Raw genomic sequence first — 27,766 nt, forward strand, 5'->3', positions numbered from 1 at the left:
ATAAGACATTACTTTCAAAATTAGCAAAAACCTTCACCTGATGGTGTTAAATACTGACGGAGTTGACAAAGGTCCAGATAGGGCCAAGTATACAGTATATGTAAATATAAACATGAAACAACATTATAAGAATTACCCATATGCAAAGAAAAAAAAACATTAAATCACATTATATAGACTTTTCGAGAGCAAACAAACCATCAGTCATAAAACCTGAAGGAGTTGACAAAATCTAATTTTTTTCCACCTTAAAGGGATAGTTCACCCAAAAATGAAAATTTGATGTTTATCTGCTTACCCCCGGCGCATCCAAGATGTAGATGACTTTGTTTCTTCAGTAGAACACAAATGATGATTTTTAACTGCAACCGTTGCCGTCTGTCAGTCAAATAATGCGAGTGAATGGGAACTCTATCAATAAGAGTCGGTGGCCTGTTACATCATAACTGATTTTATGGAGTATATCATGCACATTTGAGTTTTTATTAACCAATTAGCCTATAAAATGTAGATGTTTGAAAACTGCCGAACTGACCCCAAACCAGGCCAAATTTTGACCACCTGCCCAAACAAATTTTTCCCCGCACAATCAAATTCAAAACCTGCCTAATTTGGCATCAGTGAACACAACATAAAATCCAGGCCTGGTCACTCCTTTTATCCCTCTAGATCTCCTTCTGTAAGGCCTGTGTGATGCGCAGGTGACACTCAATAGCAATTGTGCCACCAGCCTCGTTCCATTGCCATGGCTCTCAGCCCTGCCCCGCTTGCCAAACACCTCGCCCCTCACAGGCTGGGGGTACCCTCGGGACTGCACTCTACTCCCCCTGCCCTTATATTTCCACCTTTAAACCATTTTAATGCATGATCATAAATGATTTTGTATTTTATATGAATAAAATTCACTCTCTGACAGTAGGTGATGCTTATAGAACTGCAGAAATAGAGCAGTTACCCCTGCCACAAAGCAGCACTGCACTTCCAAACATACTTTATTATAAATTTTATTCAGAATTATACAGAGGTATGAAGAAAACACCAGTCAATTCTCACATTTATAACACCCCCTCTCAAATAAAAATACTAAATATTATTATAAATTGCTTAAAATTGTATTGACATTCCATTTAATTTTGGGCAATGCTTCCTTCTGTGAATCTGTGTAGTTCTGAAACAGATGAATCTCTTTCCACATTGATGGCATTGATATGGCTTCTCTCCAGTGTGAATTCTCTCATGTCCTTGCAGGCCTCCTAACTGCTTGAAACTCTTTTCACAATATGAACACTTGTAAGGTTTTTCTCCGGTGTGGATCCTTCGGTGCACTTTTAACTGAGTGGCTGTAGTAAAGGCTTTACCACAATCGGAGCACAAATACTCTTTCACACCAGTGTGTATTTTCTCATGGTCTTTAAATTGGCCCAGCCATGAAAATGCCTTTCCACAAACAGAACACAAGTAAGGCTTCTCTTTTGTGTGAACTTTCATGTGGTCCTTTAGGTCCGATTCCTTAAAAAATTTCTTATCGCACTGATCACAGTCAAATGGCTTTTCTCCAGAGTGAATGAGCTTATGAACTCTGAGACTATTTGACCATTTGAAATTCTTTCCACACTGATCACATGTGAACGGCTTCTCTTCAGAGTGAATTTGCATGTGAATTTTAAGGTTTTTGTAGCTCTTTCCACATTGAGGGCAGGTAAAAGTCGTTTTGGCTTCTGCTCTTTGTAGTTCTTGTCCTTTTTTTTCTCCAGTTATGTCATCATGAAGTTTCTTCTCCATTTCATTCAATTCTTCACTTTCCTCTTGTACTTTCATTAAGTGTAAAATGAGAATATAATGCTTTCAGACATGATTTTCAAACATCACTTCTATTTGTCCTTGGCTTATTAACAACAATGCTATTTTTGCTTCTATGAATCTTTAACAACAGTCTACTATTCTGTTAATCTGTCAGGAACATTAGCTTCTTTCATTTTTTGAACAGTCATTAATGAAGAATCAAGAACAAACACCAACCTCTTTGTTCCTCAGTATCTTCATCTTTAACTCTGCATGCTTCTGAATTTCTCATATTGTCATTCTCTTCTTTAATAATCTCCATCTTTACAACAGCTTTCAGTTGGGAATGACTTGAATGAAGGTATGAGCAGCGAGGTATGAAAAAGGTGATTATGATATAGATTACTTCGTACAATGAATGCCACTTCAACCTTATTCAGTGATTCAACATAAATCAAACACATTTTAAAGTTTCTTAAATGAGACCACTGTGTCTGACGCTGGATACAAAAATAAAAGCTATGATAAAATAATTGTAACCTTTGGGTGTGTGATATGTATCTTCTTACATGATAAGGTAATTGTCACTTACATGATGAGATCGACCAATAGCAAACCACAACCATCCAATCAGTTCCCCATGGACAAAAATCAATATAATATAGTAATATAGTCGAGAGCTCGTGTGGCAGGGAGCAGATGAATTAAAGGGGTGGCACGCTGCCAAAATCAGTGTATAGTTAATGATGCCCCAAAATAGGCAGTTAAAAAAAAATGAATAAAAAAAAATCTATGGGGTATTTTGAGCTGAAACTTCACAGACACATTCAGGTGACACCTTAGACTTATATTACATGAAAAAGCATTCTTGGGCACCTTTAAAGCAATATCACACAACTATTTGTGCTGTTTTCCCTGAACATCAGCACGATTGAAACAACTCATTATATACAACAAATAATTGCTGCATTTTTCCAACTCATGCAAGTATGGTTATACATTTTGATCTGTTTTCTTTGTTATGTGTGTTCAAAATTTAATTGGTTATATGAATACAATCAAATGCTGGAAATGTGGGTAATTGAAGAGGTGAACACTTTACAATAAGGTTTATTTGTTAACATTAATTAATATATTAACTAACATGAACTAACCATGAGTTATACATTTGTTACTGTAGGCCCTATTTGTTAATCTTTGTTAACGTTAGTTAATAAAAATACAGCAGTTCATTGTTTGTTCGTGTTAGTTCACAGTGCATTAACTAATGTTAACAAGATTTTAATGTTGAAAAAACAAAGATCAATAAATGCTGTTGTTTTAAAGGTGCTAAAGAGGATCTTTTCGTCAACTGAGAAACCAGAGACTGTTAGTGAGTTTTTGAAATGAGCGCATGCGTAAGAACAACCCTCCTCCTTCACAGCTCATTTCGAGGGAACGCCTCCCAAAACTCGTGCACGAGTATTGGAACACGAGTGTTTACCACCGGCATTCGCTGTGTCGTGTTAGTGGATTCATTATGTCGGACTCACCGCAGGTAACTCATAATCTGCAGTTGTTACTCCTGTCTCCTGACAAAAACATTGCATGCAGCGCCTGTGGAGTGTGGAAAGTTACTGGAGCGTGCAGCCGCGCACGTCTCTCACAAGGAACGTCACGGCAGTGATTGACGAGCCAGAGGGCCAATTGTTTACGCGATGATTGCGTAAACGATTGGCTGATGTTTTTAAGGCCCTACCTCGTGCACAGATGATGTATATTAATATTATTCCGTTAAGTGCACCTAATAAATAGTCTTTTATCAGTTAGTAAAGACAGTTTTAAGTAATATTGCAAAAATGTATAAAACAAAACATCCTCTTTATCACCTTTAAGGAGATAAAAATGGCCCATATCAACCTTGATTGACATGGCAATAAAATTCTATCACATTATTTTGTCAGTTAAAGTTTTGGGCTGGACTTAAGGAAATGAAGCATTACTGAAAAGTATGGAACTCAACCAATGTGAAAAACATAATTTGCAGCATTGTTGCATTTCAGATGCTGAATGCTGATGTTTGTGAGTGTAAAAAAACACTGTCATTGTTAACTTTTTGTTTAAAACATAATTTGTGCCATTTATACACTCATAGACATCAACATTTGACTTATGAAACACAACAATGGTGACATGCTTCATGCCAGCATACAAAACATATTCATGGTTCCCAGCATGCATTGCAGCATGAATAAATTATGCAGCTGTTATTATTATTATTATTATTATTATTATTCCACCATTGTTGAGATTTGTATGATGAGTGCTGATATCTAAGTGTGTTGTATTTAATTTCTAAATAATTCTGGACAATCTTACATAAATAACTTCAGTGTTAAAAATTATTTTTTATCACATTTTAATTTAATACATCTCATATAACATTCCAAAAGTAAGCAAAAACTACAGAAAAAGTAGTTGTTTAAACCAGTTGTTTCCCCAGTGCAACTCATTTGACTGTTAAAACAGACATGTTGATCTGCTTTATCAATAAAGAAATGTTTTCTGAAAACACCTGCAATTGATGAAAAAAAAGCAACTCAAAAAAGTCAAGGGTCAAGAGCCCAACTAAACAAACACTCATCTCCATGATGGTGACCTGAACTGAAACATTTTAATAAGACATCAACATCCAAACCTCTGTTAATTCTCAATAAGAACTGCTAGACGTCTTACAGAAATAAAGTCAGTTTGATTAGTAATAAGTGAAGCTGGTAATCCTGTTTGTGGAGTTGTTTAATCAGATATTGAGATATTCCATCTCAATATCGATATTGAAGATGTTTCATCTTCAGTTCATCTAAGGCTGCACTGTTAACGATTTTCTTGTATTTTTACAGTACAGTACTGGCAGCAGGGTTGCCAGCAAGTTACTGTATTGTGATTTACAGTAATTGTACTGTAATTCAATTTACAGTACAAAAGAACAGTACTGTAATTCTACAAAACAGTACTGTACTGTATTTTTACTGCATTTTCTACTTTTAGTTTGCTTCTGCTGTAATTAATAATACAGTATTGTACTGTAATATCAATATTGATATATCACTGCTAAATATTACTGCAATTTTCAAAATAACTAATAATATTAATATTATAATTACATAATATGTAGTTATTACGGTATATAAACTTATAGGAAGTAATATGAATGATGACAGAATACCTGCAAATCAAAAGACAATCCAAACAATGTTCTTGTCAAAAATATGTTTTATTCAATCAAACTATTAAAACCATTGCATGTTCAGTGAATCAGCAATTAACAGGTATTAACGGCTGTTAAAGGGACAGTTTACCGAAAAATTGTCATAATTTACTCTCCCTTAAGTTGTTCCAAACCTATATGAAGTTCTTCCTTCTGCTAAACACAAAAGAAGATATTTTAAAGAATGTTGGTAACCAGACAGTTGATAGAAACCATTGACTTCCATAGTGGGGGGAAAAAAATACTATGGGAGTCAATGGGTGCGGTCAATTGTCTGGTTACCAACATTCTTTAAAATATCTTCGTTTGTGTTTAGCAGAATAAAGAAACCTATACAGGTTTGGAATAACTTGAAGGTGAGTAAATTATGACATAATTTTGATTTTTGGGTAAACTGTCCCCTTAAAGGGTTGGTTCACCCAAAAAGGAAAATTCTGTCATTTATTACTCACCCTCATGCAGTTCCACACCCGTAAGTCTATCATTAATCTTCAGAACACAAATTTAGATATTTTAGTTGAAATCCGATGGCTCAGTGAGGCCTCCATAGGGAGCAATGACATTTTTTTCTCTCAAGATCCATAAAGGTATTAAAAACATATTTAATTCAGTTCATGTGAGTATACAGTGGTTCAATATTAATATTATAAAGTGACAAGAATATTTTCGGTGTGCCAAAAAAACAAAATAATGACTTTTATAGTGATGGCCGATTTCAAAACACTGCTTCAGAAAGCTTCGGAGCTTTATGAATCTTTTGTGTCGAATTATGATTCGGATCACGTGTCAAACCACCAAACTGCTGAAATCACGTGACTTTGGCGCTCTGAACCGCTGATTCAATACACTTCGAATCTACCTGAAGCAGTGTTTTGAAATCGGCCATCACTATATAAGTCGTTATTTTGTTTTTTTGGCACACCAAAAATATTCTTGTGGCTTTATAATTTTAATATTGAACCACTGTACTCACATGAACAGATTTAAATATGTTTTTAGTACATTAATGGATCTTGAGAGAGGATATGTCATTGCTGGCTATGCAGGCCTCACTGAGCCATCAGATTTCATCAAAAATATCTTAATTTGTGTTCTGAAGATGAACGAAGGTCTTACGGGGCTGGAACGAAATGAGGGTAAGTAATAAATTACATTATTTTCATTTTTGGGTGAACTAACCTTTTAAGTGTGCACAAATGTAAAAAACAAAAACATACAAGAAAAGAGAACTTGAGGATTGGGTTGGGTAAATGAATGACAATTGAGCGAAAAAACAAAAAAAAACAAAAAAAAAAAAAAACAAGTGTGTGTGGGTGCAGGCATCATTTTGAAGTTTTGTGGGTTGATGGCTGTCACCTTCCTCTGCACCACCCTTTTGGTCCCCTTGCTGACTCCCTGTCTGGCACTTTGTCTTGCATTTCCATCTTCAGGGTTGATTCTGACCAGGAACCTGTTAGCAATATCATACCAGTTAATAAATATGCTTTTCATTTTTGGATGAACTAACCCGTCTAAAACATTGTATTAAAATGGCTAATACTTACAGAAAACGTATTCCCAGGCTGCAAAGACACACCGTAGAGCTGTAAGAAATCAAAATACATTTTATTCAGTTATGCGTTACTTGTTGAGGACGTATAAGCTAACACATCACTGTATTTCATACACTCCAACAATATATCTTTAGTAATAATAAAAAAAGCTTCTGCTTCTAAAAATTCTAAGTTGCTTTTTTTTTTTGGCATACATGGCATGTTGACTAATATATAAACTCTGATATATATATACATATATAAATACATACATATAAAAATACATATATATATATATATATATGATTTTTACCTTTATTCATACATAATTTAATTTAGGTGGAAGACTCAGTTAGCGTTGTGATTGTAATGACAAATAATGATTAAGTAAAATGCTAAACTGGTACCAACAGTCAATCTCTCTAAGCCCAAATCACCTATTTACATTGCAAAGGAAAGTTAAGTATTTTTAAGCCTTGTTTTCACGTGTTTTCCTGTCTAAACGACTTATTCAAATAGGTCCAGTGTTGACCGCGACAGCTGCAGCCGTCATCCGGGAAATAGACTGCAAATCCTAGCAGTTTAAGCCCTGTCAATGTACAAAACTAAAAGTTTTTGCTGACAGGGTCAGATCGGACATTATAAAAACGATCCCTAACGTTACAGAGATAACGTTAGACATTTTTGTTATCATATGATCATTCAAACTTAGACTCCATTAGCAAATGCAGTAAATTTACCTCACAGACCATCGTAAAACACAGTAAATTCAAATTCGACAGAAACAAAATAAAACTTACGAAAATCATCTTGATTTGTCTTTTCAGCGTTTCAACAATCACAGATCTGGTTTGGTCGAAATAAACCAGATGTAACGTAATTCACCGAGTTAGAATTTAAAATGTCGGGACAAGCGTGAAACAGACACCTAAGTTAACTCTATAACGGTGTTTTTGCAACGTTCGCTGGCTGAACTTTCACTGTCATTTTACAAGTTATGTACACTATAGCGTAAAATCCTAAAACCTAATTATAAAATGTAAAATTAACTTACCAAACTTCCAGATATCGACCGAGTGAAGCATCCAGATATCCATCGAGCACTGTAAAACTCAATAAGTTCAGAATACTCAAAACAACTCGGCGGGGCCGAGAGCCATGGAAGTGGAGCAATGCTAGTGTGGTGCACAGGTGTCTCTCATTAACAATCACATCACTGGCATTCCTTCGCTCCCACAGTTCTCAGCCTCGCCCTACTCAAGTACATATAGTTAATTTACATAAACATCACATTCAAATCTTGGTTAAATGTTAGTAAGCAAAAAACACATGCTATTATAATTATCAAAGAGACTGTCAATATATACTTGCATGTATATAATCAAACAACATACAGTATATGTGGTCTTAAAAGTTTTGCAGCCCATCCTCAACCTAACCACACGGTCTACTCTTCACCAGAATGGTAACCCTACAAAACTAACATAACAGAACCCCCTGTCAATCCCAACATAACACAACATTAAACACTAACTTATGTCTCCCTATGTTAATCTTATGCAAAAACACACAAAATAACACTTTATTTCAACATTTAGACAGTCTGATGCAAAGCATGCTGGGAATTAGAAATCTGCTGCAACTAAAACAGTTTAGTTTACTTGAAATATGTCAGTGCTGTGAACTCAAAAGTAAAAAAAAGTTTTAAATACTCATAACTGTTAATTTAACTGAACTAATTTGTTTAATTTAAGTTTGTCCTACTCAAACGAATTAAGTATTTTGAGCGTTAGGGTTTACAGTGAGTGAGTGAGCTGCCGTTGTGTTCTGACGTCAGTCGAGGGGCGCTGTTTACAGCAATCCTGTATTTTTGCCTGGCATATTACAGCCAAGTTACAGCTAGGTTACAGCAACACTAAAATATACTGTAAAATGTTCCCGCTCAAACTAAATTACCCAGAATGCAATACAAAATACAGTATTGTACTGTAGGTTTTTACAGTAATGTGCTGCTAAATCTACAGTGACATTTAACAGTGTGTGGCTGAAGAAAGTCGTAGTTTGTGTTTTTATTTCTCTTTCTTTCTGTGCTTGTTCACAGCATGTGTTTGAATGATTAAAAGAATGTTTCAGGAACATCATACATTTTAAAATATGACATTCTTCTAATGTCAAGAAAACTGGATATTTTTTACATTCCCAAAAGCAACACTGAATATTTGGAGAACATTCTTATAACAAAATTCTGTTAACCAAATAACCAGGAGAGAGAGAACCCAGTTATTTCTTAGGCAGTGTCAAAGAAGCCAGAGTCTCAGTTGTTGTAATTGTTGTATGCAATGGTATGATTCTTTGGATTAAAAAAAAGCAAAACATAAAATAAACAAAGTAAAGATGAATTTGACTGATAACATTGTTTTTTTTCCCCCCAGGATTTCTATAGATATTGTGATATCATTACCGTGAATTCTTTTGGCCACTAAAACTAGTGTGAAAAATCTGATATTGTGACAGCCTGGTTTCTCCCAAGATTTTTTTTTAATTTTTTATCCATTCTGTCACCTGATGGAGTTTGGATCCTGTCACTGTTGCCTCTAGCTTGCTTAGTTGGGGACAAATAATATAATATAATATAATATAATATAATATAATATAATATAATATAATATAATATAATATAATATAATATAATATTGATTTGACTGGACTGAGAACTGAACTGAGCTGGACAATGATGTCTATGTTTTCTGCAGAACTGCTTTATAGATGAAATTGTAGCGTATGCACACGTATCAGGATAATCAATAAACTTTGGAGTTTTCAGAACGCTTTTAACCTGATGAACTTTGTTTGTTAATCACTAACTCGGCTCCGGACGACTGTGACTTTCGGCAGGTTTGTGGACCTGAGAGAGTAAACAGAAAACGGCAACTTCCTCACTTTGCTGACTTCAAAAGGAGCACCCCCCCCCCCCCCCAGAGACTGACCAGATCCGCATTCCAACACCCCACACACACAGTGACACACAAAGACACACACACAGACACATATAGAAACACACAATCATACATTTTTGACTGTAAAATACAACTATGCTGAATATGTATTTTATGTATGTATTTCATCATGTATTTTAGGGCCTATGCATGTTTCCCAGTGTTTAAATGAGTGTATTTGTGCTAGTGTGTATTTTAACGATATAATTTTGTCTGTAAACCATAACTTGGTTTCTATGCCTTTCTGACCTATCGAGTTTGATCTCGTTTCAAAGCTCCGGACTCGAGCTATTCATTTAGACATGTCACCAAACGGACAAATGCATTTTTCTATGTGTTTAATGATCCTGTGAAGAACACACTCCATCTCGAAATCCGATCTGATGGGCATTAATGCAAATTCAGCTAGGATTCCAAACAAAAGAACTTTGCCCGCCAAATAGTGCTGCGCATCTGGTCGCTACAATTCAGGAGGTGTGTTAGCTTGAGTTACCATAAAAACAACAACACACACCTTCTCCTTTCTTCTTCGCTGCTCCTCTTCTTCTTTGTCTCCCGACTGACTCACGAGCACCTCGTGCACGGACGCCTCAGGTGACCGCGCTTCCCAACCACGCGCGCAGCTCGGGAGGACCACTTCCTAGACTCTCTCTCTCTTCGGCTAAGTTGCTTAAGCTTAAACCTCTTTTGAAAACCCCGCCGGAGAAACCCTCTCTGAAAGGACCAACCCAGCCAGGCGCATTGAAACTGCTACACACGGACTCGAACCAATAAGCAAGTATTATCATTTATCTGAATTCGTCTAAACTGATTTCTGTGCTGGCTCTCCCAAAAAGGTTTAACTGTGTAATTTGCCATTCTTCGATCATCTTTCTTTCCATGTCTTTTCTTCATTTTCACTCTTGTGTATATGTGTATACCTTCTGTATATAATTTAGACGTATAATCTCTGTATTCGTAGTTTGCATATATTAAAACGTTATTCATGCTCGATTGTTCTGTTTGTTCTTTCAGCTGAAAACCAAGTCACTTTAACGTTTTTTCGATCGCTTTATGCTTTGATGTTATAATAGCAAGTTATTTTCATGGCCAGATAATAACTCTTGTTTATAATATTCTGTGAGGGACTTAGTTTGCTGGACAAACGAACAGTTTCTCTAAATAATTATTAAACCAGAACTAATCATATATGTAATACATTATAATTCGTTGTAATTGATTCACAATATACGTTTAATTCCCCGTTGGGTCGATATATGAATCATAATTTATTCATAACCTTATGAATTATTATATTCATATTTCATCCATAAATTTATTAATAACCGCTACACATTTCGTTACAAAATGAACTAATTTAATAATTGATTATCTTTACAACCGAACTGAATCAACACTGAACAGACTTCAGCTGAACAGTGACACTTTACTTTTACTGTTTCTGTACAGCAAAAATGAACTCTTTGAATCACTGAATCATTGTCCTGTTATTACTGTAAAGCTGCTTTCAAACAATCTGTATTGTATAAAGTGCTATATAAATAAAGGTGACTTGACTAAGCAACACACATTCCTGAATGAACTTGAATCAACGTTTTAAATGAATTCAAGGCTTCATTGACACATACACTCTGCTGGCAAAATATACTTTTGACTGCCTATGTGGTAGAATGGCGAAAAAAATTGAAATCAATGCTACCTGACTAGAGAAAACACAGAAAAATGGCTGTTGTCTTCCCTTTTGCCAAATAGGTAAGAAATGTTCAACACCCATAATGCACTGGGCATGTTATGGATAGGCTTGACCAGAGTACCACCTTGTTTTAGTAGGAAATACTTCTTAGCAAACATTTAGGCACATGGTGATAACTTATATTGTTCACAGGTGCAAGAATTCAAAGAGTAAACATTTAGAGGGAGTGAGTTATTTTTGGTTTCCAGTGAAGGATCCAGAATGTTGTAGGCATGGCTTAAAGGGATAGTTCACCCAAAAATGAAAATTATCCCATGATTTACTCATCCTCAAGCCTTTCTAGGTGTATATGACCATCTTCTTTCAGACACACAATCAGATATAAAAAAAAATATCCTTAATCCTCAAAGGTTTATAATGGTTGTGAATGGGTGGCCATGTTTTAAAAAAAAAAATCCATCCATAATCAAAGTATTCCATATGGCTTCAGAGGGTTAATAAAGGCCTTTTGAAGCAAACGGATGCGTTTTTGTTAAATATCCGTATTTAAACCTTTATAAATTCTAGCTTATAGCTCTATAAATAACTAGCTTCATTCTACATAACTACCCACAAAATATTATGCTCACGGATACATTTATACAGGTTTATTCCAGTTGCTATAGTCATTGATGTATTCAATAAAGAATAACAACAAATAAAGTCACAGAATCCCAGTTTAAAAACATCGCAAAATACAAACAGTAGCACAACTGAAATCAATTTAGACAATAGTTGAAAGTTACACCAAGATGCCTGTCATTCAGTTATGTAGAACTGCACAAAATGAGCAATAAAATGTATAAACAGCAAAGAGAAGGTAAACATTTTCATTGCAAGCGGCGCAGAAACTATACCTAGCCCATATGAAATAATTCAGTTAACCTTCTGACTGAGATACAAGGAGCGCACATCTGGAAAACTCATGAATATGCGATTTCCAAGCTAACGTTACAGTGAATCCATTGATTTCAGTTACAGAGATAACTATAAGACATTAAAATTGAGAACAATAACTTAACTGATCTACAACCAGCACTTACCAAATGAACAAGACCACCAGAGGGCTAAAGAGTTGTTGTTGTTCTTCTGTTGTTATCGGCGGGTGGCAAAGAAACCTAGATGCATTACCGCCACCCACTGAAATGTATAGTGTGGAGCTTCAAAGCGTGCGTGGTAAAAAGAAATTGCTAGTGTTTATACATGATACAAGCGTTAATCTAATATAAATAAAAAAATAAAAAAGCAAATGATCACTTCGAGGGCAGGGGAAGATTTAGAGTGCATTTAAATCTACTTTAAGGTGTTATGAGATATCTGCTTTCCAGATGAAATGGGAAATAGATGCTTTCTCAAACCCTCAAAAGCACAAAGTAGGCTATCCATAATTTAAATGAGCACTACCTGTAGGCTATGGAAGGCCAGAAAAAAAAAAATTAACTAAACAAATTGGTGAAATGAGCTCTTTTCTATTTGTTTCCATTAAGACTGTGACACACAATTAATGACTGAGAGCAGGATGACCAAAATGATGCAAACAGAGGCATGCTACCTGAAAACCATACTTGAGTAAAAATACCTTACTGCAAAAATGGCTCCATTACAAGTTACAAGTCACCAACGACTTGAAAGTCTTATTTAACCTTCTTGAGTATTTTACTTTACTTTACTCAAAGCAGCACAGGTCCCCAACAAGATATATGTTGGTGAAAAACAAGTAACAGTTGATTTGTGAGGTTTTATTTCCTAAAACATAAATTAAACTGAACACTTCAATATTTCATCAAATCAAGATCAACACAACAGCCTCTTAAACGTGGCAGAATGAAACATGGACCAAACAAGTCAGTCTCAGTCAAACTCAAGTGTTCAAAAAAGGTAAAACCTTTTTTTCACTTGTAAGCTGTGAGGTCTCCTCCATATTTCCCTTTATGAAGTCAAGACCTACAATACTATACACATTTAGTAATATTTCTGCAACAATTTAAAAATTAATTAATTTTTTTTTTTAGTTAAAAATATAAAGCTTATATGTACTTATTTGTTTTAAAATATAATATTTATCTTATCATTCCAAAGTTCCAAAAATAACACACATTACTGATGAAAGTGTGTATAGAATATTGCCAATTTTTGCAAATTATGTAGTTATCATATGTGACCCTGGACCACAAAATCAGTCATAAGGGTACATTTTTTGAGATTTTGACAAATTTAGATTTATACATAATCTGAAAGCTGAATAAATAAGCTTTCCATTGATGTATGGTAGAGACAATATTTGGCAGAGATACAACTATTTGAAAATCTGGAATCTGAGGGTGCAAAATATTAAGAAAATCATCTTTAAAGTTGTTTAAAGTCCCTAGCAATGGATATCCACTCACAAAAATACATTTTTGATATATTTATGATAGGAAATTCACAAATTATCTTCAAGGAACATGATCTTTACTTAATATCCTAATGATTTTTGGCATAAAACAAAAATCGATAATTTTTGATAAAGTTTTGCAACTTATGACTGCTTTTGTGGTCCAGGGTCACACATACAAGAACACCCATTATTCCATCTAAAGGTTTTAGTTCTAAAATCAGTTTGTGATTTAAGAAAAAAAAAAAAAAACATAAATATGTACTAATTAGTATGTCCTTGCTTTTCATTTAGTTTTATATGCATATGTCCATGAACCGAGTTTGAGGATGGCTTTAAACTTTGGAGGATTGCAGCCGCAATCAGCTCAGGATCATTGAGCATGTCCCCGAAGGCCTTGTTGACACCCGTGAGGATTGCATCTACCAGGCTCTTGCAGAGTTCATGGATATCTTGGGTCGTATATGTTTGGAACCATGATTGTTGAGTGTTGGTACAAGCCAGCCCATGTGCATTGGTTCCACCCTGCAAGATATTAATCAACTAGGCAAAAGCCTTTTTGGGGAATACATTATGTCACTGATATGGCCTTATCTATGACATAATGTATCCCCAAAAAAAGGCTTTTTTTCTGCAGGAGTGAACCTATAAAAGAACAACCTCGTTTAAGACTGTATATAAAGTAGCTGATTACAAAAAAGATGCTACTGAATCAGTATATAAATGTTTCATCAGTAGATCAATTTGCATTAATTTGTAATGATTTGCTGCTACCCCTCCTGTTTCCCACTTTTAGAATGAATTACTAGTAAAAATATCCATTATTTCATCTGACAATTCAGGATGCCATGACGCCATACAAATAATCACTTTTGCTGGTGGAAAAAAAGGCATAAAGTCTCTGAGAAAATCTTTAAAAGAAAATGCATAGCATCCTTATATTTAGAATATTATAACATTATGCACATGGAGATTTTGAATCCCGCACAGAGATTCCGGAAAGGACTATCTCCTTTTTCCTTCATGATCTTCAGGATCCTCCCCACTGAAAGAAAGAGTTCCATTGAGTGGCATTTGAATGAATTAACTCCATACTACATTCCTCTTCCTCCATCTCTGCAGTTTTGGTGGACCAGCTACTCTTTTTCCACAAAGCCCAACATTTGGAGAAGGATGATCTTGATAACCTTTTGTAGGTTTCATCCGACTGAGCAGTTTCAACATCTATGGTGGAAACCAGGTTAAAAATGGCAAGCACAATGTTGATTCTTGGGCAAATGAAATTCAAGCTCATACTTGGCTAGAATATCAGCAACCTCAGCATATTCATTCTCCACATAATTCTCGTCATCTTGAGTGTCAGAGTCATCCTCATCCTCTGATGTTGTTGCTGTTGCATTTTCTGTATTGTTGCAGTTTTTGTTCTCACCTCCATAGACACGAAAGACTTAAAAAAAAAAAAAAAAAAATTAGATCCGTTGTCTTTTGTTATACTTTATATTGTTTTAGGTATTAAATGTTCAGCTCTTTTTATTATAAGAAAAAAAGTTATGACAACACTTTTTTTGCAACTTATTTCAATATTGTGATAATACTGTATATTGTCATAAAAGCTTCAGCAATTATTGCAACATGAAAATTTGGTATCGCCACATGCCTACACCCCACCATCAAGGACACATTTGACACTTATGCATGTTCCCATATGAAAAAAACCTGTATGTTTCATATACACCAACCATATATCTTCCTTACTCAAATCAGCCAGAATTTCCTTATGTTTCATATAAGTCTAATAAATGTCATATACAAAATCAGACCGATTATGGCCACTTTCATACTAAAAAGCACACATAAAACTTATATGGGATTTTTAGGTCATATATGAATACTGCAAAATTCTTATACGAGTTTTACATGACAACAGTATGTAATAGTAAATGATTTTAGTAGAAAATGTGTATGAATGTCAGTAAATTTCCTATACAAATCATTTAAAATTCTTGATTGAATCATATGCAAGTCATATAGGATTTATTTAAATTTTGCATCATTTGCTCATATGAATTTTATACAGATTTTATATGTTTCCACCTAATTCCTCATATCTCTACATATAATTATCTTACATGATTTCATAAAATATTACAATATCTCTGCATATACAAATCATATGATTTCAGTCAATTACTTGCACAAACTTACATTAGAAATACTTTTATTTCAACACAATCAACAAGACAATCAAATTATACTCCACAAGAGTAATTTAAAATTAAAACTTGATATCAAACTGAACTTTGTGAAGACAACACACACAAACCCCAACAACAACAACAACAACAACAACAAAATACCTTGAACACACTGTCATGGCTATCAATCATCAAACACCATTAAGGTTTTCAGATGTTTTTGTGTATTCTTCCCTCTAATTTCAGTAAGTTTGGCATTAATTGCTGTACCAATGCTGGCAGGCACCACATGAGGACACTTTCTGCAACATTGCTCCTGTGAGACAAACAAACAAAAGGCAAAACATTGCTGATGTTAGGAAGCAAAGTGGCCCACAGTCCATGACTACATATTAAGTTAGACAAATCAACAGCAGCATGTTTGGGGATCTGGACTTCCAAATAGAACCAAAAAGTTGTGAGTTTGACAGGAATTGCCACTATTGTGGCACTGAGCAAGACACTTAAAAGATTATTTCACTTTGAAATTAAAATTATCCCAAGCTTTACTCACCCTCAAGTCATCCTAGGTGTATATGACTTTATTCATTCTGATGAACATGATCTGAGAAATATTAATAAATATCCTGACGCATCCGAGCTTTATAATGGCAGTAATAGTGATCAATGACTATAAGGCTGAAGAAAGTGCTTCCATCCACATCCATCCATACTCCACACGACTCCAGGGGGTTAATAAAGGCCTTCTGAATCGAAGCTATACGTTTGTGTAAAAAAAATCCATATTTAAACAAGTTATGAAGTAAAATATCTAGCTTCTGCCTTCTTTATTCAACGTACAAAGAAAGTGTAAAACTCTTGCAGCTCACAAAGCTTACGCTACGTCCTACACCTTCCCTATTAAACTTACGGAAAAAGTGTAACTGACATGATCACAATTTACACTTTCTTCATAACTTGAATATGGATTGTGGTCTGGCGGAAGCTAAATATTTTACTTCATAACTTGTTAAATATATTTTTCTTACACAAACACATCGCTTCGCTTCAGAAGGTCTTTATTAACCCCCTGAGCCGCGTGGAGTACGTTTATGATGTATGGAAGCACTCTTTTCAGCTTATACTCATTGATCCCGTTCACTGCCATTATAAAGCTTGGATGCGTCAGAATATTTATTAATATTTCTCAGATTGTGTTCATCAGAAAGAAGAAAGTCATATACACCAAGAATGGCTTGAGGGTGAGTAAAGCTGGGGCTAATTTTCATTTCAAACTGAACTAATCCTTTAACCTAAACTTACTCCAACTGGATCACTTTGAATATAGTAATAATAACAACAGGGTTTCAGCACTTCATTGACTTGATAAACTAGTACACTACCTGTTCTGTTGGAAGGGCTCTGTAATTACTCTGTGGCAAATCCTGTCCCATCTTCCAAGTCATGTGACTGATGCTGACGAACACTGAGACTTCAGGGCCATCTTCACTTCATTTATCAGATTTGGTAGCTCTAGCAACAAAGATATAGCAAAATAAAATATGATAAAGCAATCTCTTACACCTATTTACCAACTCGACTGCCTCCTATGTGTACATATGGTCATCTAAGCTGATGAATTTAATGTTAGTGATGCATTTTCAAAGCCATCATGCTAGACATTAAAGGTTGGATAACTTTCAGGTTTCTTGTCATATACTTGATAATAATGCAATTAATTACCAATAATTATTAAGTTCTTTGTCTTAACTTTACATAGCAAGTTGAATAATAATATTGAAACAATAGCAGTTCTACAATAATTTAAAAGTTAAGTGTAAAGACAGAAAAAAAACTACTAAAATAAACCACCAAACAGTTTGATAGCTGGCTGCTGATTCACCAAACAGTAAAATAACTAATACGTGCATTTTTTTTTTTACTTTTTTGTTATCATTTCTCAATTTTTCTGTTTTCCTCCATTATTTCAGCCTCTTCCGAGTCTCTGTTGAGGTTGTGCTTGTACTCATCAACAGTCATTCATTTCTCTGTGGTTTGGGAATCACTGTCCTTTTCCTTTGGGTCTGTCAAGGAACAAGAAACAAGAGATGGAAATGATACGCATTCATTTTCTTAGATATTTGTCTTCTTACCTCAATAAATGTAAACAGATGAATATATAAAATGACTGTACCTGAAGGGGAGGGAGGCAGATGTTAATACGTTTTTAAGGGTCCACAATTATGCACATACACACTAGTAATTAATGATTAACTTAACATACAGGCTAGTAAGGGCATATTAGCCATTAATTAAGATTTATTAAACATTTGAAGGATCCACATTCATGCAAAAACAAACAAAAATAAGCTAGTAATTAATGATTAACTGAATGTACAGTAAACGCCCTTTAGTCATTATTTAGCAAACCATATATTATTTTTGATTCAGACATTACCATAAATCATATGAATATCTCAAATTGACAATCAAATTAAACATTAATAGGCAGTTATTAAACACACCGACACTCATATATCACTCTTTATCTCATTTCATGACAAAATTATCATGTTTACACGTGTTAGCTTTAGCCCATGTGCTAATCAGTTCAGCTCGCGCGGTGTGCACGCGGCCTACCGTAACTTACTCAAAACGGCTCAGAATTAATCATTTTAGAAACTTCGACATGTTATTTACATTATATTCGGATTAATATCTGAAATTTCGCTCACTAAAGCAGAACAGAATCATATCTTTATTCACACAAGGAAGATTACTCACAGTGCTTCAACACGCTGGGATCCGCTCCGTCTCTCTTTTCTGTCTCCGGCGACAACACTTCAGGCTGACGCATCGACTTCAAAAGCTCCACTTTCAGTGCATTCAATCACATTTCCAGTTAGATCAATTGATGTTCTGGAGAAACTGTCTGGTCCATCTGTGCTGATCTGCTCTCTCTCTCTCATCTGCTCACGCTGAAAGCAGCGCCGGCGCGACCAGTGGGCGGGACTTATGAATGCGCCGCTACTATTGGCTCTTAGGGGTGTCTCTCACTGCAGCACGATCAGTGATTGGATGAATCTCTTTTTTTTCTAGATTTTGTTTCTTTTTCTTAACTTTTTTCTCTTTGCTGGTAGCATAGGTTACCAGGGTTACACCAATTAACCAACTATTTTTTAAAAATTGCTATATGGCTAGCTTAAAATGAACCCAAAATAGTTGGGAAATTAAAAACCAGATGCAATTAGAGAATGAATGTTGATTAGTAAGCTTTAATATTTTATTAATATAAATTTAATAGTTTAATAGTTTATTAATATAAATGTATTAATAAGCAATTTAATAAATGTTTATTGTTTAATAATTATTCATTGAACATTAATAAATGTTCATTTCCAACATACTTTGGGTTAATTTTAATTAAGCAATACAGTAATTTTTAAACCATAGTTGAGTTAAATAAAACTTCTTCCTTGCTGTTTTTTTTCCTGCATAGTGGCTGAATTCTTGATTTTCTTGATATTTCACATTTGCAAAAACTTGCTCTGTTTTATAGTCACATTGGTGTAATGTGTCTGTTTTGCACTCTTGATATTTTAGAGCGTGACCCCTTCATTGCTGTGCACTTTTTCTGTACAATGGTTGATTTGTAGTTTGTACCACCAAAAGATTCTCAGAGTTTTTGTGTGTTTTCGTATTTCCCATTAATTTCCTATGGTGGTCATTTGGCCACAAAGGAGCCAAGTGTGACTTTTTCCCTGACCCTTTAAAATATCTGAATCATGTCCATGATTTTTGTGTTCACATAGGCTAGCTAATGCGACTAAAGTCACCAAGTGTCATCCCACGTTAAAATGTTAATTTAATTAATTAGTTTTGTAATTAAAATGTTAATTTTGTAATTAATATATGTGCTTGCGTCTAGTTTATATGTGTTTCATCTGAGATTGAAAGTCTATGATTATACATTATATGACTGTGATTGACAGGCGTAGGGCTCCACTTAGGACAAGATAAGAGCGAGGGCATGAGTGAAGTACAGCCTTATACTGATGCACTATTCATAGGCCTATTAAATTTGTATTATTTACCTGTTTTTACATCATGAAAATCTGTAAGACTTTAGTTATATCTTGGACATATATGACATATAGGATTGAAAATACATAAATATTATGCAATTTGTATATGCGTTTTTTGCAGCATATATGTCCCTTATAATATTCTGTTAGAACATATAAGAATCACAGATGTTTTTAACAAAACTTTTCCATATGGGTTCTCATGTAGACAACTGTGGAAAACAAAATAGGTAGGTGAAAAACTTAATATATATAGGTCTTGATTAAAACATTAATCCGCATTAGGGACCTTTCAAACAGAATTAGAGGGACACGTTTAACTGTTGCATTTGCATCAGCTTAAAGGAACACTCCACTTTTTTTGAAAATAGGCTAATTTTCCAACTCCCCTAGAGTTAAACAGTTGAGTTTTACCGTTTTCGAATCCATTCAGCCTGGCGGTACCACTTTTAGCATAGCTTAGCATAGTTCATTGAATCTGATTAGATCGTTAGCATCTCGCTCAAAAATGACCAGAGTTTCGATATTTTTCCTGTTTAAAAGTTGACTCTTCTGTAGTTACATTGTTTACTAAAACCGACGGAAAATGAAAAGTTGCAATTTTCTAGGCCGATATGGCTAGGAACTATACTCTCATTCAGGTGTAATAATCAAGGAACTTTGCTGCCGTACCATGGGTGCAGCAGGCACAATGATATTACGCAGCGTCTCTCACAAATGTTTGGTCCACATGATTGCAAGGCACGCTCCCTGTGCAAACAGGGTCACAGGTGCTGCATAATATCATTACGCCTGCTGCACCCATGGTACGGCAGCAAAGTTGCTTGATTATTACACCAGAATGAGAGAGTTCCAAGCCATATCGGCCTAGAAAACTTTTAATTTTCCATCGGCCTTACACTCTAAAAAATGCTGGGTTGTTTTTTTCAACCCAACCGCTGGGTTAATTCAACCCAATTTTGGGTTGAAGATCCCTTTTATTCTTAACCCAGCAGTGCTGGGTTGGGAACGCGGACGTGAAGGAGAGCATGCACGTTACGTTAACAGCACTGAGGACTCCGGTGCGAGAAGCCGCCATTTTCTCTGCGTCTTCGGATGGAATCGAGTGAAAGACGGTTTATGGTAAGTAAAGATAAATAATTAAAGATATTTTCACTTATTTCTGTCCAAAAGTATTTCGAGATGCATTTGAAGGCGAAAAAAATCAGAAAAGAACTTAGATGGAAAATTTCGCAGTTTTTGCCTCATTCGCCTCATGTCTCAACGGCCTCTTTTGTTCAATCAAAGAGACGTTTTTAAATATAGTGGGCTTCTTGTGTCATATTTACAAGTTTCCTGAAGTTTGTTAATGGAAGGTTATCAACAGATTCACGTTTTAATTCATTATTTAACTTTAATCTTCGTGGTTAACCCGAATGTAATGACCTAGTTTTCCTTAAGGAAATGAAACTACGATATGTGATAAAGGTTGGTTTATTTTGATGATATTGAAGCGATAATTGTTCAAATGAATGTTTTGCATGTAATATTTCTGACTTGTTGCGCTTTGTGTGTTCATTTGGACCGCACCAGGAGTAACGTTAACCGACAGGCGACTGCTGCGCGATCTTCTCGGCTAACGTACAGAAGGAGAGAGGGAAAGACGATTTATGGTAAGTAATTTAAAATTCCACGTCATTATCAGTTGTTTTTTGATAAAACCATGTTTGATTTCGTAGATCAAGCCAGAGACCTAGGCAAGGGCGTAGCAACCGGGGGGGACGGGGGGGACACGTCCCCCGCACTTTTAGAAACAGGTGATTCTGACCCCTGCTATTTTTTATTTTTTTGGATCCAGCGTGAATATTTCCGGCACCGGCAGTGTTCTCTGATTTGTTACTTAGATTTGAGTGAACTAACATTCAGCCAATCACAGAGCGAATCATCTCTTGGGCGCGTCTATGAGCTTCAAATCTCTTGTTGCTGTTGTGAGTTTTCGTTCGTTCATTCACTTTGCTATTAGGCCGTCTGGGATAAAATGCACCCCAGAAAAAAGCAAAGGGCGATTACATCCTTTTTTCAAACACACACTGTAAGTATGTTACAGTATGTCGCGATGACACGAATCACGCGATAAAGTTTTCATGTTATGATTTAAACTAACTGTTACTGTAACGTCAAAAGACAACAGAACCCGTATGGACCTCGTCAAGACGCGCCGGATTCAGTGTGTTAAATGCTGTCCTACTTGTCGCTTTGTATAAAAGCGTCTGCTAAATGAGACGTAACAAATTATTGGTTTCTTCTGTCTTTTGTTGCCAACGTGCTGCTCGCGGAGTAGAATTATCCTTTCACAATAAATCAAATTTGTTTTGCACCGAATATCTTAAAATACTTTATCAAATTTAAAATATATATATTTTTATACTTTATGTAAATATTCTACTTTATGTCCTAACTGGTCTGTAGGAAAGGCAGGCTGTGACGTCACTGACAGAGAGAGGGGACAGTTGCTCAACCTCTCCAGAATGTGTACAGGTGCGATTTGTATAAAAAGAGCAGATTGACTATTTTAAGGCAGTGTTTTCTTAATTGGAACTGCTTGCCAATATTTTAAGGAATTACACATCAATTTAATTCCTTAAAACAAAAGATCAACCATCAATCACCTTTATTTATATAGTGCTTTTAATAATACAGATTGTGTCAAAGCACTGAACAGTATCAAATAGGAGAATAGAGTAATTTATAATGACACGATTAAACACTGAATTTCCAGTTTAAGGCATTTTATTATTGAATGCAGAGACGTCATTGTCTAGGTCAGCTCAGTTTAAATAGGATCTGTGTAATCAAATCAACGATAATCGCTAGAAAAAAAAGATAACATTTTCTATTTTATGTTCAAACTGTTAAATAAAATTAGTTTTATGTATAAAGGCTGTGTGTTCCAATAGTGTTAACTACTGTATTAATTAATGTATAATTATAATTATATTAATTAATGTATATTAATGTATAATTCAGTTTGGAAGTTTTGTTTAAAAATCTCACTTCGATCTTGAAAATATTAAAAACTTGTAAATATATATATTTTTTTAGGTTTTATTGATATGTTTTCATAAAATGTATGCTGTATAAAATTACTGTAGATGTAATCTGTATACTCATTTAACACAACTATTAAGAAGTAAGAAAAGTTATTGTTCAAATGTAGTGTAACTGAAATATTTTAAATATCATAAAATATCTTTATCTAAATAAAGTATAGATGGTCTCACATTGGTCTTAAATTTTGAGGATGATTTCACAAAAATAGGTTCCTGTAAGCTATCATGGCATGTTCCCAAAATTGCCACTAGGGTGCTGTAAAATGCCAATTGGTATTCTATTTAGAATTTATTATTATGAATATCAGCTTTGGGTCACATCACCATACAGCTGTCCCCCCCACTTTTAAAATGGCTGCTACGCCCCTGCCTAGGAGTGCTCCATTCTTTTGAGTTTATGTGAGTTTATTGTTAGAAAATTAATGTTTCTGTTGTCTACTGCCTGTTTAACGTTAATTAAAATGTTTATGCAGTAACAGTATGATTTCTTGACATTTTTTAAAATAATTGATGTCCGTGTTGTTCATTGCAGAACTCAAACCAACTGGAGAGGAGCCCTTCTCCTTGGTCTTCCTTTCTTAAAGGAATAGTGCACACAAAAATAAAAATTGTCACCATTTACCCAACCTCATGTCTTTCCAAACCCATTAGACTTTTGTTCATCTATGAAACACAAATGAAGATACTTTTAATATTTTCATCTCTTTTATTTATTTTTTATCCATTTAGTCTAGATAATCAGTATTTTTAAGCTTCAAAAATTCAAAGTTATTGTAGTAGTCCATACCAATATTTATATGTGAATACAATTCTAAATTATATATGTTCATATCATGTAAGGCAATCATGTCTGTTCAGAACATTAAAAAATGTTGTACTCCCAGACTTGCAATGGATGGACAAACAATTGAGAGAATATTAAAAATATCTTCATTTGTGCTTCAATGATTAGCAAAAGTCTTATGGTTTTGGAACGACATGAGGAATGGTAAATTATGACAGTTTTCTTTTTTGGGTGAACTAATACTTTAAAGAGGAGCCCTCCAAGTTCATCAAAATGTGTGAGGTATGTCACGTCTGTTTTAATACTTGAAGAAAAAAGTAGTTATTTTTTTTAAAAGATTTTTTTGGCATGTTAACTGTTTAAAGGGTTAGTTCACCCAAAAATGAAATGAATGTAATTTATTACTCACCCTCATGTCTTTCCACACCCGTAAGACCTTCGTTAATCTTCAGAACACAAATTAAGATATTTTAGTTGAAATCCGATGGCTCAGTGAGGCCTCTATAGCCAGCAATGACATTTCCTCTCTCAAGATCCATTAATGTACTAAAAACATATTTAAATCAGTTCATGTGAGTACAGTGGTTCAAAATTAATATTATAAAGCCACAAGAATATTTTTGGTGCGCCAAAAAAAAACCAAAATAATGACTTATATAGTTGATGGCTGATTTCAAAACACTGCTTCATGAAGCATCGGAGCACAATGAATCAGCGTGTTGAATCATGGTTCGGATTGCGTGTCAAACCGCCAAACTGCTGAAATCATGTGACTTTGGCGCTCCAAACCGCTGATTCAACACAAAAGATTCATAATGCTCCGAAGCTTCCTGAAGCAGTGTTTTGAAATCGGCCATCACTAAATAATTTGTTATTTAGTTTTTTTTTTATAGCACCAAAAATATTTTCGTGGCTTTATAATATTGATATTGAACCACTGTACTCACATGAACTGATTTAAATATGTTTTCAGTACATTAATGAATCTTGAGAGAGGAAATGTCATTGCTGGCTATGCAGGCCTCACTGAGCCATCGGATTTCAAACATGGTTTTTGAATAGGGCCGGGCGTTAAACGATATCATGTCAAGATCACAATTAAATTTATGGCTAAAAAAGTAAGATCTGGACATTTTTAATTTATATGGATTAATCTAATCCATCTGCAGTCTCCCTGTATGAGGACAATCCACTTGAACTTCATCTCCAGAGCTGCTCTTGAGTCACTTCACAATGATGTGGATGCACCTGTCTGAAAATTATTCAGTTTTAATCATCAAATGTTTCAGGAATTTGTTTTGTGTTCCCTAGTAATTTTCTTTTTCCTCTTTTTAATCAATGATCAACAGGTGGTGACAAGGATGAATACTGGTCAAAAAAGAGAGTAACCTTCTCCAACGAAGATCACTGATGTGACCATGCTTTTAAAGGAGAAGATTGTCCTGGACAATTTAAAGGATATTGCATGCCTTTGCTGTGCTGACGGAGCTGCTTCATGACTGGACATCAGTTATCCTGGAGGTCATGAAAATTGGCCGTGATGCGTGTTCTGTATGTATTCATGGACTCAACGAACTTTTAGCATATAATCTGACAAATATTCAATGCTTGTTCATTGTTGTTTAGTGGAGAAATTCACACTCCCATTCAAACTCACATTCTTTCACATAATTTTCACAAATCATTTGTGTAGTGTTTTCGTTGCCAGTGGATATTATGCAAAAAAAGTCTTATTTGGTCTTAAATGCCAGTTATATTCATCAGTGTTCACTGAAATGTGAAAAACAATTTAATTTATCTGTACAAACTGTGGCTGTTGATTTTGCAATTCTTTTCTGATTTTTCTCACATGCATGTTACTTTTGACCATGTTTGCCCTTGTCCTTGTTTTAAACATTTTTTTTACCTTTTGATAGTCATTCTGTGTTTACAAGTGATTTTATAATGTCTAAGATTACTGGGTTTAATTAAAAACCCATTTGGGTTAATTAAAATACTGTAATGTAGTAATTTACACCAAAATTTAGGTTACAAAAAACAACCCAGCATGCTGGGTTAAATATTTAACCCAACTTGCTGGGTCAAAACAACCCAGCGCTGGGTTGCCAAAATAACCCAAATTGGGTTGTTTTTAACCCAGCATTTTTTAGAGTGTAGTACACGATGTAACTACAGAAGAGTCAACTTTTAAATAGGAAAAATATTGAAACACTTTGGTCATTTTTGACTGAGATGCTAATGGTCTAATCAGATTCAATGAACTATGCTGAGCTGCAGCTAAAAGTGGTAGGCCTACCGCCAGACCCAGAGATCGGGTGAATGGATTCAAAAACGGCAAAACTCAACTGTTTAACTCAACTGTTTAAGAGATATAAACAGATATGTATAGGCCTAGGCTGCACATCACTGAAAACACTAAAAGTACTCATTAATGTTATTCATACGTGAAAAATAGTTATTTTTGCATTTTTCAGAGCGATTTCTGACTTCCTGTTTGCAAAGCTATTAGTCGGAGCAACGTCACAAAATCTGACGTCATCGTGTGTTTTCGGCCAAGTATGGGCATGGTCGAATATGGTGACGTAGACTGTTTCTCGACATATATTCATGACAAAAAGCTCATTTAATCCAATCACTGCGCTGTAGTATGCATAAGATTATAATTTTGGTATGTATTAGGAAGTATCACAGCTCGCCTCGGTCTCTTGTCATTCAGAGACATATCGTTGGTGTTCGTTTCAGTGCTACAACACAATGTGTTTTCCTGAGACGCGACCAGAGCAGAGGTTTGTGTGCATGATGATTGTTTTGCTGTAATCTACCAGCACAAATGGAAAATATGTTTGCGTGAGATCGCATTACAGCGAGAATTCAAATGTCACTAAAGTGCAGTTCATTTACCTCTGCCTGCTCTAGCTGCGTTCAAAAACGCGAGCTGTATGTAGGCTATGTTTCCCTCAGCACAGTACGTGTGTTTGTATTTTGCTCGCGATGCGAGTTTGAATACGAACACATGAAAAATACGATTGTTTTTATGATATACAGGCGGAGCGCGCATATGCTCGGTTTCAGCGCGGAGCTCCGCGATGAGTGTAATAACACTATAGCCACGTGGCACTTAGCTCATACAGAATAAAGTATCCGTGTTTAAAATTTTTATTTCACACATTCTCCTGCACCAAACATTAACCAGCACGGCGAGTTATGCACACATATTTCATCAAGTCTTCTTCAAATGAATTATATGTGCAAACTGGACACTGATACAGTGTAGCCTATCTGAACGCGACGACACGATCATTCTAACAGACAAAAGAATGATTTTGAGACTGCAGTGCTCGTAAACGTAATCAAAGTAGCCTATATTAGCCCTATTAAATATTCTTTCGCATCTTTTCCTTGTGCTTGTGAGTTTGTCATTTTCTCCATGCTCATATTAATATTCATTATTCTGTATAATGAGTGTGTTGTATGTGAAAAATCTTGTGATTCTTTATCTAATTGCTAGTCCGGGTTCGGTTGAAGGCTACAGTTTGTCCGGTCAGAACAAGGATGTCTCACTCAGATTATAATCCAAATCTTGGTTTATTACATGTGCATAGATGTGTGGTTCAGTGAATACAAAATACAAATATAAATATTGATATAAACATATATAAAACAAACACAATATTAACAAGGCTTACTTAATAAAATACTGATCAATAATGGAAAAAATATAACACTATTACAATATCTATTATGAAATACTTGAATAAATGGAGTTTGTGTTCAATACAATGCAAACTGTGTGCGCTAACACTGGGCATGAGCTGTGCACGTGAACATGGCTGCTGCTGCCCGTGCGTGCTGTACTGCGGTCACGCCATCTGCGCTTCGGAGAAACGCGGTCACGCCATCTATGCTTTAAAATGTATTGCGCGTCTACATGAGGTGTGGTAGGTGTTTCGTGTCGGTAAAAATATTTTTAA

The 27,766-nt window shown here is 35.1% G+C and overlaps 1 protein-coding gene and 1 long non-coding RNA gene across 2 annotated transcripts in view; both read right to left on the minus strand.

Moving 5' to 3' along the window:
- Positions 1-1,104: 1,104 nt before the first annotated feature.
- Positions 1,105-27,766, minus strand: part of LOC137003048 (zinc finger protein 678-like) — a 53,288-nt gene continuing 26,626 nt past the window's right edge. The window contains exon 3 of the mRNA XM_067363065.1: positions 1,105-1,705. Within this exon, the coding sequence (XP_067219166.1) occupies positions 1,105-1,705 (601 nt within the window). The remainder of the gene's footprint in view (positions 1,706-27,766) is intronic.
- Positions 6,071-12,387, minus strand: LOC137002519 (uncharacterized). Its single transcript, XR_010891884.1, has 4 exons — positions 12,333-12,387; positions 7,616-7,664; positions 6,574-6,612; positions 6,071-6,479 (listed from the first exon to the last, which is right to left on the minus strand). It is a non-coding gene; the product is annotated as an uncharacterized lncRNA (long non-coding RNA).

Source organism: Chanodichthys erythropterus, chromosome 16 (genome assembly GCF_024489055.1).
Source record: "Chanodichthys erythropterus isolate Z2021 chromosome 16, ASM2448905v1, whole genome shotgun sequence".
Classification (NCBI taxonomy): Eukaryota; Metazoa; Chordata; class Actinopteri; order Cypriniformes; family Xenocyprididae; genus Chanodichthys; species Chanodichthys erythropterus.